Here is a 12,676-nt window from a genome sequence, read left to right on the forward strand (position 1 = left end):
CCACGGAATGAAGTTGGTTCTCTTCTTCGTCTTCCCATGGGTCCTGGCATCCAGCTCAGGTTAGCGGGCTGGTGTGGCAGGCACCGTTCCCCGCTGAGCTTTTCTCTGGCTCAAATTCCCATTTTTAATACTGAAGTAGCAAAATTGCCTTTTGTTATTGGTGGTTTTTCAAGTCAGGCTTTTTCTGTGTAGCACTGGCTGTCCTGGAACTCGCTCTGTAGACCAGGCTGGTCTCGAACTCACAGAGATCTGCCTGCCTCTGTCTCCTGAATGCTGGGATTAAAGATATGCATCACCACTGCCTGGCTACTTCCTGTTGAACTTGATTACATTGTTTCTCAACCTCCATATTTCCAGCCTGCTTTGAAGGAAGCCATTATCAGTAGAACAGGAAATATTCCCATGTATTCAAGATGAATAGACAACCCATCCCTGACCTGACCCCACCGTTTTATCTGAAATAACCATTGAGAATGCATTTGCTTCTGTAAGCTTGCTTCTTGCTATATAACCAGCCCCAAATTTAGCCCGACACGCTCAGCCACCCGAAAGCTGTAGCGTCCACGGGTGCCCGTGTAAACAAATAAAAAAAATACCTCTTGCTTTTGCATCCAGTGCGGACTGGTCTTGGTTCTTGGGCATCAGGGTCCCCAAGGGGAGGACACCCGAATCGGGGATCTTTCAAGCTTAACATCCTTTAAGGGATCTTTCGTAATAACATAAAAAAAAATGAATATAGTGTGAATTGCAGTAACGATCTGCTGGGATAATTATTAATCTGGCCTTTAAATTCAGCAAATGCAATTGCTCAAGAAGCATTATTTTAAAATAATCAGTCTGTTTCTTAGTATAAGGAACTTGACCATAGTCAGTTCTCTGCTAAATCATCTCCTAGATTCCATCCTGCTCCTCTGTGCTAAGCAACCTACTGCTTCAAAATAAGAGTTTAATATTTTAATTGGCAAAACAGGAAGGTGCAGCCATAAAAGGTGGACCGTTTTCCCATAAAACTGCCGTAAGAGTAAATTTTGTAGGCAATATAAATGCTTGCCAAGGCTGAATCTTAATTCATACTCTACCTGCTTGACTACCCATCTGGCAATTTCTGAAGGCTGTCTACTGGAATTTGGATCACTACTCCCTTTAAGAATTTCACTTATTGGTTCAAGGTCTCCCCATAGGATACTTTAAATAAAGTCTTAGCCATTGGATATTTTATTTAAAAATTGTAAGCTGTCTTTCTAATCCAAGTCGCAAGTCTGCCTAGCTGCCTTAGTTGCTCGTTTACCTTCCACAGACCCTTGACTGGCCTGGAGCTGCAGTTCCCGGAGGCTGCTTTTGTGCAGCTTGGCTGTCAGGCGTGGAAACTGGGATCTGGGCTTGAAGCTGTGGTGGGGCATGGGCCATGCTCCTTCCACTGCTTGGCCGTCCTGTCTGGGTCCTTGGGTCCAGACGGCCTGTTATTGCCTGTTCTGCCTGGGCAGGTCACAGGTCACGTTTAATGGTCCTGCCACAGACCAGCATTAGATGTGAAAGACTCCCTTGGGCGTCTTCTCTCGGGAGAGGCCCCGTGCCCCAAAGATCAGTCGAAAACACGCAGCCGGATGCAAGCAGCAAGAGGTTTATTGGGGATACACGGGTACCCGGGGCAACCAAGTCTCTCGAAGGACTTGCGCGCCCCAGGTTGGGGGTGAGGGGTTTTTATAGGAGAGCAAAAAGTGAGGTTTACAGAAGCAAGATGCAGGGTGGTAAATTTTTAACCTGGTTAACAATGAGGGGAATACTCAGCGGTTTATTGTTTCTCTTATCCTGCCTCCCCCTCTCCCGGCTGGCAACCCTATGTCTGATTTGTACAGCCCCTGACTTGTGAGCCCTGCTTTCTACGTGACTCAGGCCTCGCAATCTTCCCTTTCTTTGTTCCTATGACCAATCTATAAATCTCCTGTCTCACAGCCAGATAAGGCTGTCTTTGCTCAGGTGTCTTTGCCCAGCATTCCGGAGAGGTCCTGAGCTCCGGGGGCCTCTAATTAAGCTTGCTATCTGAAAACCTTTGCAGAACGGCATAATTGTGGTTAAGGCGAGTTAGGGTCCTTCAGATGCAGCTGACAATGTTAGCTCAGGTTCTCAGGTGTCCGCCATTACAGCGTCTCTGAGACTGCTGTGTGAGACCACTAGCTTAGGCAGTTATTGCCACGCCGATTCTTACTATCCTTGCTTTTTTACTTTAAATCTTGTGATCACAAAATTAGGAGAATTCCTAAGTCTTCTCCTCTGTCAAAATTCATAGGTTTATCCATAGAGGCTCCTTGGCTCAAGGGTCAATTAGCCTATAGGCATTTCCACTGACTGACCCTGAGCTCTGACTGTGGCAGGTATACCTCTTGAAATTTTCCTGCCTGCCTTTCCTGGTCCCACAAAGTGGGTCAGACTCAGCTGACATGCATGAACTGCCACAATCTCAGCTGTAACCTAGGCCAATTCTAGGTCAAATGCCATACTCCCTTCTTTTCACCCACTCAGTAGCAATAGAGGCTGTGGCTAGGTAACCAAAGCACAACCGCCTGCAGGGGTGAAGGCTTGCAGGGGTGAAGGTGAGGCTTTATTTCGGCCTCTCCAAGACCTGGAGCAGCCCGAAGATGGTGGTGGATAAGCCACCAGCGCGGGGGCAGGAATATAATATTTACAAACTCTAGAAATTTCTGCCTTTGTTTCTGCTTCATTTCAGCTCCTCTAGCTATCAAAATACATCCAAACGACTGTACAGACAGTTGAATCCTATGTCCTTGTCCTATATCTACAAATACTTACAGTTTTACTCCTGATTTTATACCCCACCTTTCTCTTTCCTTTTTTATATCTGCTATTTATTTTTAAATGCTAATTACTTACCTTCCACCTGCGGTGCAGTTTTCTTGTGGGGTCCCTCACGTGCTCCTTTGTACACCTGGCCACGCTTCTGTGTGTTTTGGGGTTCATTGGTCAGCCCCTCGTTGTGGCACCATTTGTTGGCTGACCACCCCACACTGGGCACCATTTGTTGGGGCCAGCCTGTTGACAATCACCTGCAGAGCAGAACTCTCTGAGCAACACCTAGGTGGGCCCTTTGTTTGAGGTAGAAGCACAGTAACCTGGAAGGAACTAGAGCTAAACCCCAACTCTCTGACCTTTGGTCAATGTGGAAATAGGATCATAATTTTGGGCCTCCACATTAGCATCTAGGTGGTTGAGTTAAATGAAATCTCTTCTGGGGGATGCCCAGGTGAGAATTTTTCTCTCTGAAGTGAGTTTTAGTGATTCAGGCCCATTTCCTGTATAAACAGTTAATTTCCTGGGCTATGATCCTGTGTTAGTTGACACCAAGGTGAAGGGTAAATACAGATTATAGTAGCCTGTTAGGGTCAGAGCAGAAGACCAGTAGATCACACTTCCTGACTCTGCTGTTAGAGCAGACATACTGTCTCCTGTATGAGGCTCCTTTCTTATCAGTGAGTACAGTCCTGTCAGTAAAGATAGCTGTGGGGGACTATTTTTATGTAGATTTTGGCTGTGAGAACAAAGGCTTGACTGACTGAATCCTTTTCACTTCAAGGATTCATGGTGTGGGGAGAGGTATCTGGTTCTCCTCCAGGAAAAGTCAGGTTTATACACTGCTGGGATGCCACTGAAGGGAGAAATGCCATGATTTCACAAGATTTCTGCAGAATTGGCAGTGGCTTATCCAAAGGACAGGTGTGCCCATAGCTCTGCAAGAACAGGTTAGTTCAGGTGGAGTGTACGTGTACACTTCCTGTGGATAGTCCGATAGGTCTGTCAGCTGTACGTTCACCATATAATACTTGTAGACTCACCACAGTATGGAGATACATACATGCCTGAAATCTTAACATTCAGTAATGTAGGCTCGGCCCCTCATTAAGATAGGCTACAATTTCATCCACCTTAATGGTAGCTTGCCTATCTTAAAGCTTCTTTTCATGTGTGTGTTGGGGAGAGGATGTTCCTGTGGGAGGTTGTGCAAGCGTTTGGGTGCTTGTTAACATGTGTGCGCGCGTGGAGGTCTATGTGGGGTACCTTCCTCAATGGCTTCTTCACTTTATTTTTTTGAAACACAGCCTTGAACTGAATCTGGAACTCACTGATAGGCTAGCAAATCCCCAGGTTTCCTCCATCTCTGCCTATGTGGTGCTGGGATTAAGGATGCACACTTTTAACCCAGGCCTTTTCTGTGGGTGCTGGGGATATAAGCTCAGGTCTGCATGCTTCAGAACAAGCACTGTACTAACTGAGTCGTTGCCTCAGCTCCTCCTTCCTTCCTTCCTTTTTTTGAGTCAGGATCTCACTGTATAGCCTTGACTGGCACAGAACTCACAGAGATCCACCCCCTTCTGTCTCCTGAGTACTGGAATTGAATGTACCACCATACCTGTCGGCGATCCCTCTTTCCCTCCCTCCCTCCCTCCCTCCCTCCCTCCCTCCCTCCCTCCCTCCCTCCCTCCCTTTCTCCCTCTCTCTTTCCTTCCTTCATCTTGGAGACAAGGACTCTTACATATCCCAGGCTAGACTTGAACTCACTATGCATCCTATGTAACTAACTTCTCATCCTCTTCTTCCATCTCCTGAGTGCTGGGATTACAGTCAAGCGCCACCACACCCAGTTTGGTCTTTACATGTTTTCTTCTTTTTGAGATGAGATCCTGTGTCACTCAGGTTGACATCTAACTCAGTGTCAAGTTCTCCCCCATAATCCTTCTCTCTTAGCCTTTCTTAAAGTTGGGAATATAAATTCTCCAGTTGAGTTTTTGTTGTTGTTGTTGTTGTTTTTTGGTTTTTTTTTGTTTTTTAGTTTAGAGATTATCTTATTTTGTATCTTAAGCTGTTTTGAGACTGTATAGCCCAGGCTGACCTTAAATGTGCAGCATCCTCCTGCATTTGCCGCCTGAGTGCTGGGATTGTAGATGTGAGCCTACTTCGCACCCAAAACAGGACTTCTTAATTTTTATGCATTTTAATATTCATGAAGTGGCTTTGGCCACACTAAGCACCTTTACCCCTTGAGATAGCAATTGTAGTGTTGTTAGTGTTTTACTGATAAATTGTACACAGTTGTATGTTAATGTGTGCTGTTTTTCCCATGGATTTTTGGTGCAGGATTTTGTATAGAATATGGGTTTTGGGGTGCACCTGTGTAGTATTTTTTTCAGAAATACCTGTTTACAGGAAGGATAGTGGGCATGCCTTTAGGTCCTTCAGTTTGTCTATAGAAGTTTTCCTCCTGGAACAGGGATGCAGCATATTTCTTTCTTGTTTTCTTTCAGATTTGGTGGCCAGATTCAAGACCAATACTTCATCTGCAGACAAGGATATTTATGGAATATATTCATTACAGTGGGAGTTGATGGAGAAACTTAAAAGCCACAGCCCTCAAGTTTCTGGTCCTAGAGATGATTGGGAATATGAAAGCAAGGATGAGCAACAAAAGGAACCACAGGAAGGTTATTTTGGGCAGTTGAAAATTACCTCTGAGAAAGGCACATACAGAAAGCACCGTTTCCTTACCGAGTACCAGCAAGTGCAGAATGGAGAAAAGTTCTATGAATGTAAAGAGTGCAGGAAAACCTTTATCCGCCGCTCAACGCTTAGTCAGCACTTGAGAATCCACACTGGTGAGAAACCTTACAAATGCAAGGAATGTGGGCAGCCCTTCAGACAGCGTGCACACCTTATCCGACACCACAAACTCCACACAGGTGAGAAGCCGCATGAGTGTAAGGAGTGTGGGAAGGCCTTCACAGTGCTCCAAGAACTCACTCAGCATCAGCGGCTCCATACCGGGGAAAAGCCATATGAATGCAAGGAGTGTGGAAAGGCCTTCCGGGTGCATCAGCAGCTGGCTCGGCACCAGAGGATTCACACTGGGGAGAAGCCGTACGAGTGCAAGGACTGTGGCAAGACCTTCAGACAGTGTACACACCTTACCCGGCACCAGCGACTGCACACTTCCGAGAAGCTGTATGACTGTAAGGAGTGTGGGAAAGCCTTCGTGTGCGGCCCAGACCTTCGAGTCCATCAGAAGATCCACTTCGGTGAGAAGCCCTATGCTTGTAAGGACTGTGGCAAGTCCTTCAGGATATGCCAGCAGCTAACTGTCCATCAGAGTATCCACACTGGGGAGAAACCCTATGAATGTAAGGAATGTGGGAAGGCCTTCAGGTTGAGGCAACAGCTTGTTCGCCATCAGAGAATCCATACCCGTGAGAAGCCCTACGAATGTCTAGAATGTTGGAAGACCTTCAGTAGTTACTCCCAGCTGATTTCACATCAGAGCATTCACGTTGGCGAGAGACCCTACGAGTGCGAAGAATGTGGAAAAGCCTTCCGACTGTACTCCCAGCTCACTCAACACCACAGCATCCACACGGGCGAGAAGCCCTACAAGTGCAAAGAGTGTCGGAAACCTTTCCGGCTGCTCTCCCAGCTCACTCAGCACCAGAGCATCCACACGGGCGAGAAGCCCTACGAGTGCAAGGAGTGTGGGAAGGCTTTCCGGCTCTACTCATTTCTTTCTCAGCACCAGCGGATCCACACCGGAGAGAAGCCCTACAAATGTAAGGAGTGTAAGAAGGCCTTCAGACAGCACTCACACCTCACCCAGCATCAGAAGATCCACAGTGGGACTTAAGCAAAATCTCAGTTCTGAGTTAGGTTGCAAAATGTCAGGAAACCCATTTTTGAGAATAATTTATTTCATGCTTATAAGTAAGCATAAGAAAGACTGTGATGCTTTAAAAACTTTCCACTCTCACTTAAATGTTACCTATCTTCAGGAAATTCCTATGAAAGAATAATTTGATGAATGTAGGAAAATCTTTAGCCTTATCGGTCATCATCTCCATCTGACTACACTCTTCCCATTGTGATACCGGACAGGACACTCAATATTAATGCCTTGTTTCCCTCACTGTCAGAATGGTGATGATAGTATCCATACGTGTTATTTATTGTTATGTAACAAATTACTAGAAAGCAGTAGTTTAAATAATATACACTTAGTATCTAAAGATTTCTATAGATCAAGAGTCCAGGCAAGCCTTAGTTGGGTCTTTGAAGTTGCAGCTGAGGCTGGCTTTCATCTGAAGGCTTAACTAGAGAAGTACCCACAATGAAGGCAACAGGTTAGACACCTGAAGCACCTGAATTCTTTGAGAGCGGATACGTTGAAGTCCTCAGTTTCTGGATGGCTGTTGGCTGAGAGATGAGTGAAGTTCCTGGCCACATTGACCAGCCCAGTGTGGCTGCTGGTTTTTTTGTTTTGTTTTGTTTTGTTTTGTTTTAATTTTAGGTAAGGAATAGACTAGGCTGGCCTTGAATTCACAGAACTTCCTCTGCCTCTGAGTGCTGGGATAAAAGGCTTGCGTTACCACTGCCCAGGGTAGCTGCTGTTTTAATTGTGGAATCCGAAAAAGGTGGTTGCTAGCAGGATGGAAGTCAGCTAGCAAGACTGAAGTTATAATCTGTGTAACCTAGTCAAAAATATTCCACCATTTTACCACCTTCTGCTGGTTAAAAATAAGTTCTCACACTCAAGAAGATCGCATGAAGCTGAAGATTACAAGACAGGGACCAGGGATGGAAATTAGAGCCCACCTGCTGTACTGCATAAAAGAATTGATTTAAGAATGAAGTAGCTAAGACTTGACAGAGAGCAGTCATGGTAGCATGCATCCCTTAAGTGATGTCCATGATTGTTGGCAATATTGTCAGTTCCTATAAAAGGAAGATGATTCTATGGAAGTAATACATGTAGAAATGCTTCTTTTTATGTCTCTGCAGTTACAAACCTCAGAGTAATCTCTTCAAGGTAAGATCTAGGAGGTTATAGTAATTGGGAGATTTTTGTCACTTCATGATGAAGAGACTGAATTTCACGAATGTGGGTTGTTAAAACTTAACCATTAAAGAATCAGAGAAAATGACATCTTCAAATTTAAAAAAAAAAAGCAGATCATTTAGAATCCCTTCTCTGACGAGATTCAGGATGAGTCACACAATCTCAAGGATAGCATTAAAGACAACTAGCCACCTGGGGATTTGGCTTTTATGCATACACATGTGTAAAGACTGGGGCTGGAGAAGGGGCCTGGTGGTTGAAGTCCATGCTGTGTGAGCACGAAGACCCAAGTTTGGATCCCAGAACCCATGTTAAATGCCAGGTAGATGTAGTTGCTCACCTGTGGTTCCAGCCTTTGGAGATAGAGCCTGGATGTTCAAAGCAAGTTGGCTAGTAAGACCATATTTGGCACATCGCTGAGCTCTGGGTTGGATTAAGAGACCCTGCCCAGTACATACAGTGGAAGAGTAGTCAAAGATTGCTTCTCAAATAACCTAGGACCTCCACATGCACCTGTGTGCATATTCACTACTCACATGAGCCCACACACATGCAAATGCATACCTCATTCACACAAATATTAAAAAGTTTTACAATCAGTATACCTTTTGTTACTCGGGTTGCTGCATTTTCAACCTGTGTTTCAAGCTGGACCTTTAATTATCGTGCTTATGACTGCACAATCCAGTCAGCAGTAGATGATGGTAGGACACCAACTCATCGTTTTAGTTAGAAATTTATTTATTTATTGAGACAGAGTCTTAGCATGTAGACCAGGCTGGCCCAGAACTCAGAGATCTGTTTGCCTCTGCCCTCAAGTGCTGAGATGAAAGCATATGCCACCATGCCTGGCTAACATCATCTTAAATTAGCAGAGGAAAGCAAAATGAACATTTATTTTTCTTTTCCATGTGAACCACTTTTCAGTGCCAACAAATCTTCATCAAATTCAGGTTTTTTTTTTTTCCCTAAACAGATTTCACCAGTAAATGCTGAAAAACAGAGAATAGGGGAGGGTGTCACCATTTTCTAGACTCTAGGGGAATAGTGGGTTCAGAAAATGAACTTCAGTGAATACTGGATTTTTGTTGTTGTTTTTGTTTTTTGTTTTTTTTTTTTTGAGACGGGTTTTTCTATGTAGCCTTAACTGTCTTGGAACACGCTCTGTAGAACAAGCTGGCCTTGAATTAACCGAGATCCACATGCTTCTGCTTCCCAACTGCTGGGGCTAAAGGCGTGCGCCATCACCACCTGGCTGAATACTAGGATTTTTATGTGAAAGACTGTGTGAGCACTTCTGATCCCTTCATTGGCTTTGACTTCAATAAAACTGACTGTCGGACAATAGCCACCTCCTGATAGGGGCAGCATGCCTGCCAAGGTCAGCTAAGGTACCTGGAATGGGGGTCCTTAAGACCAAAGGATGTCAGATGAAAGAAACTGAGACATAAGACACCGGATAGAATCGGGAGGTCTGTTTGGTAGTCGGTTGATCCAACAAGCAGCCAAACAGCCGAGAGTTTATTTTAGAATTTGCTTATATGCAAAGGCAGAACTAAGCACAGCACAGTCAGTATCCAACCACAAGACCATTCCTGTCCTTGAGTGAGCAGCCTCCTACCTAACCTGCACTTGCTGCTCGGAAGCAGCCTCACTTTCTACCTTGATGTTCCTGAGGTTTGTGTCAGTAGAATACTTTCTTCTAGGTAGAATATTCTTATGGGCAAAATGCTCTTTTCCCATGGGCCAAATCAGAACTCTCTCACAACCCTCACGGTTATTGGAAAAAGAAGAGCAGACAAGTTTGAACTCAAATGACTCAGAATGAACTCCAGATAGAAACTGAGTCACACATGAACTCCCTCAACTTTTCAAGTTCTTGAAAATCAAGAGCTCCAGGAATGGATGGGAAGAGCAGATTCAGCACAAAGAATTTTGACCAAAGTTTTTCTCAGAACAACTTACCGGAATTCTACAGCTTTGTGTGGCATGAAAAAGAAAAGGGGAGGCACCATAAAAACAAAACTAAATTAAGTATGGGCGTCACCTTGAAATAGTTTAAAGAAAAAGAGTAAGAGCATATTGGAAACAGAAAGAAGTGGCAAGTGGGTTATGACTGTGTTAGAGATGCATTCTAAAACAAGATACACCAATGTGCATTACTGGAGAGCCAGGTCTGATGGTGCACACATGTGATGCAGAGACACTGGGCTTAGGGGACTAGCACATCAGGATTGCTAGTTCAAGGATAATCTGGGCAACATAGCAGGGCTAGGTATAAAATGAAACGGAAAAAAAAATCTGGCAATAGGGTTTGACAAAGTCAGGCCTAGTGCTGCACAACTTTAGTCCCAGCACTTGGGAGGCAGAGGCAGGCAGATTGCTGGATTTGAGGCCAGCCTAGTCTGCAGAGTGAGTCCCAGGACAGCCAGCGCAACAAAGATAAATCCCTTTTCAAAAAAATGGAGTTGGCCAAACGAGTCTAGAGTGCCAGAGCATTGCTAGTGGCCGATTGTGGTTATTTGATCATGGAAGGCCATTGTTCCATTTCCACCTTAGTATGTGTCTGAAATTCCAATGTCTAACAACCAGAACAAATAGGAAACTGTGAGATGCCTGCATATTTAAGCTGGCTAAAGGCCACCGAACTGACTAGGAGGCAAGTGACACCCTTTGATACACCAAGGGAGTTCTTTGTGAACTTGATACACAAAATGGGTGTTGACTATCAACAACTGTGAAATAGATTAATTCAGTACTAAAGCAAGCAAAAGCTTTAGGAAATAATCCTTAACAAGATTTTCAAATGAGCTTGATTAAAACAAACACTAGTGAGGTGTGATGTCATATCTGTGATGCTAGCACTCAGAAGGCTGATGCAGGAGATGTGGGAGTTTAAGGTTAGCTACATAGCAAGACCATGGCTCAAGAAATAGTAATAGTGGTAATGATGAGACCATAAAAGCTACACCATGTCGGGGAGATGGCTCGGTAAAGTACATACTGCTAAAACATGATGACGTGGATCCCAGTAACCATGGGAAACCAGCTGTGGCTTTTTCTTCTGTTAACAACCCCAGCACAGGGTGGCGATGGTGGTGTGCGTGGCACTGGGAGAACCTTAGACTCACCTCTAAGACTATCTGGTATCACTAAAGATCCAGGTTCAGTGAAGACTTCAGGTTCAGCCTGAAAATGATAAGGCAAGCTGGGCATGCTGGCACACACCTTTAATCCTGTCAGGAACCAGCCTTGACAAAAAATACCTCTCGCCAGGGTAAAAGCATGGGGATTTAGAAATATAGTAAAGAATATGAAGACATGAATGAAGATAATAAAAAGGAGAAACATAGGATAGTATGGGGAGGGAGTTCCAGTGAGTACAGAAAACTCGCCTGTGTTTAATTTTCAACTGCTTAAAAATACCCTTGATCTCAAAAGGTAAGACAAAAGACTACATTAACATGATATAAGGAAATGAACATATCAATTGAAAGTTGTGGGCTACATTCACAGTTAAACATTCTGTTGCCAGAACGAAACTAGTTACTTACACCCTGGACCAAAACATTCTGTAGGTAAACCCCTCCCTGGGTGCAATCCCAAGTTATCTCCATAAAGGGAACTGGAACTTAATTGGATTCTTAGATGTTTGCTTGAGGTAGGAATAGATCTACTTCTCTATTCCTGGAACACAAGGTCTGGCAATTAACCACACCTGTAGACAGTCACCTTAAGAGAGCAGAACTCTCTGATCAACATCTAGGTGGGACCTTTGTTTGAGGTTGAGGTAGAAGCACAACAACATTGAAGGAACTGGAGGAAAGTTCCAACTCTCTGACTTTTGGTCACTGTGGAAACAGGCTCACATTTTTGGGCCTCCATATAATCCCAGCACTCCAAGACAGAGACAGGTGTATTTCTGTGAGTTCAAATCCAGCCTGGTCTATAGCGTGAGTTCTAGGACAGCCAGGGCTGCACAGAGAAGACCTGTCTCAAAAAAAAAAAAAAACAAAACAAAACAAAAAGAGGTAGAAAGCTGCTGAGGAAGACACTTGATGTCAATCATCTCCAGATATGCTTCCACTCACACATAACAAAAGAAAAAAATAAAAGATAACTCCAAAACACATCTAGAAAAGCTTCATATCTTAAAGCCATGTTCTTACTAGGTCTAAGTGAAGTATGTATTACAAAAGTTGCCTCCTAGTGCATGAAATGAGGGCATGATCACTCCATGGTGTGGTTGAGGAGAAGATTTTTCCTGTAGATATGAGGGAGAGAATAGTCAGAGGTATCTATAAGAGTCCAGAGCAGGGAGAGAAAGTGGTAGACTAGACATGGATTGGGCCATGAGAGGGAGTGGGGAGAGAGTGAGAGAGGCAGAAAAGGGAGAAAGCAGAGAGGAGGGCTCATGGAGAAAATGGTAGGGTTATATAGGTATGAGAAGCTTGAGGGAGGGGAGTCCATGAGCTGGAGTTTAGGGTAGGGGGCAGGGTGAGAAGAGCTGAGGAGTCAGGATGCCAGCATGGACTCTCTGACAGGTACTTGTGATGCTCAAAGAGCCTGGAGGCCAGCATGTGATTTGGTGTGCTAATAGGCACCACAGATTGTCATTTGCCCCAGGTTTATTTTGAATTTGACATTTTAGCCTTTTTGTTAATAAGGGCCAACACCATCTCTTCTGTAACTACTTCTTGCTAAAATTAGGATGTTGTGGTCAAAGCCCAGGAAGACTGGAATGCTGATGTTGGCCAAAGGCTGGGAAGGGAGAGATGAATGTAGGCT

General features: G+C 44.4%; 1 protein-coding gene across 6 annotated transcripts in view; it reads left to right on the forward strand.

The window, feature by feature from the left end:
* The window catches only part of Zfp14 (ZFP14 zinc finger protein), a 34,122-nt gene extending 22,179 nt beyond the window's left edge, over nt 1-11,943 (forward strand). For all 6 annotated transcript variants that reach the window (XM_085692169.2, XM_085692133.2, XM_085692206.2 and 3 more), the window contains one exon: nt 5,316-11,943. In XM_085692169.2, the coding sequence (XP_085548295.1) occupies nt 5,316-6,679 (1,364 nt within the window). In that variant the 3' untranslated portion in view covers nt 6,680-11,943. The remainder of the gene's footprint in view (nt 1-5,315) is intronic.
* Nucleotides 11,944-12,676: the final 733 nt, after the last annotated feature.

The sequence above is a fragment of the Myodes glareolus genome, chromosome 1, assembly GCF_982192425.1.
Source record: "Myodes glareolus chromosome 1, mMyoGla1.1, whole genome shotgun sequence".
NCBI classification, from domain to species: Eukaryota; Metazoa; Chordata; class Mammalia; order Rodentia; family Cricetidae; genus Myodes; species Myodes glareolus.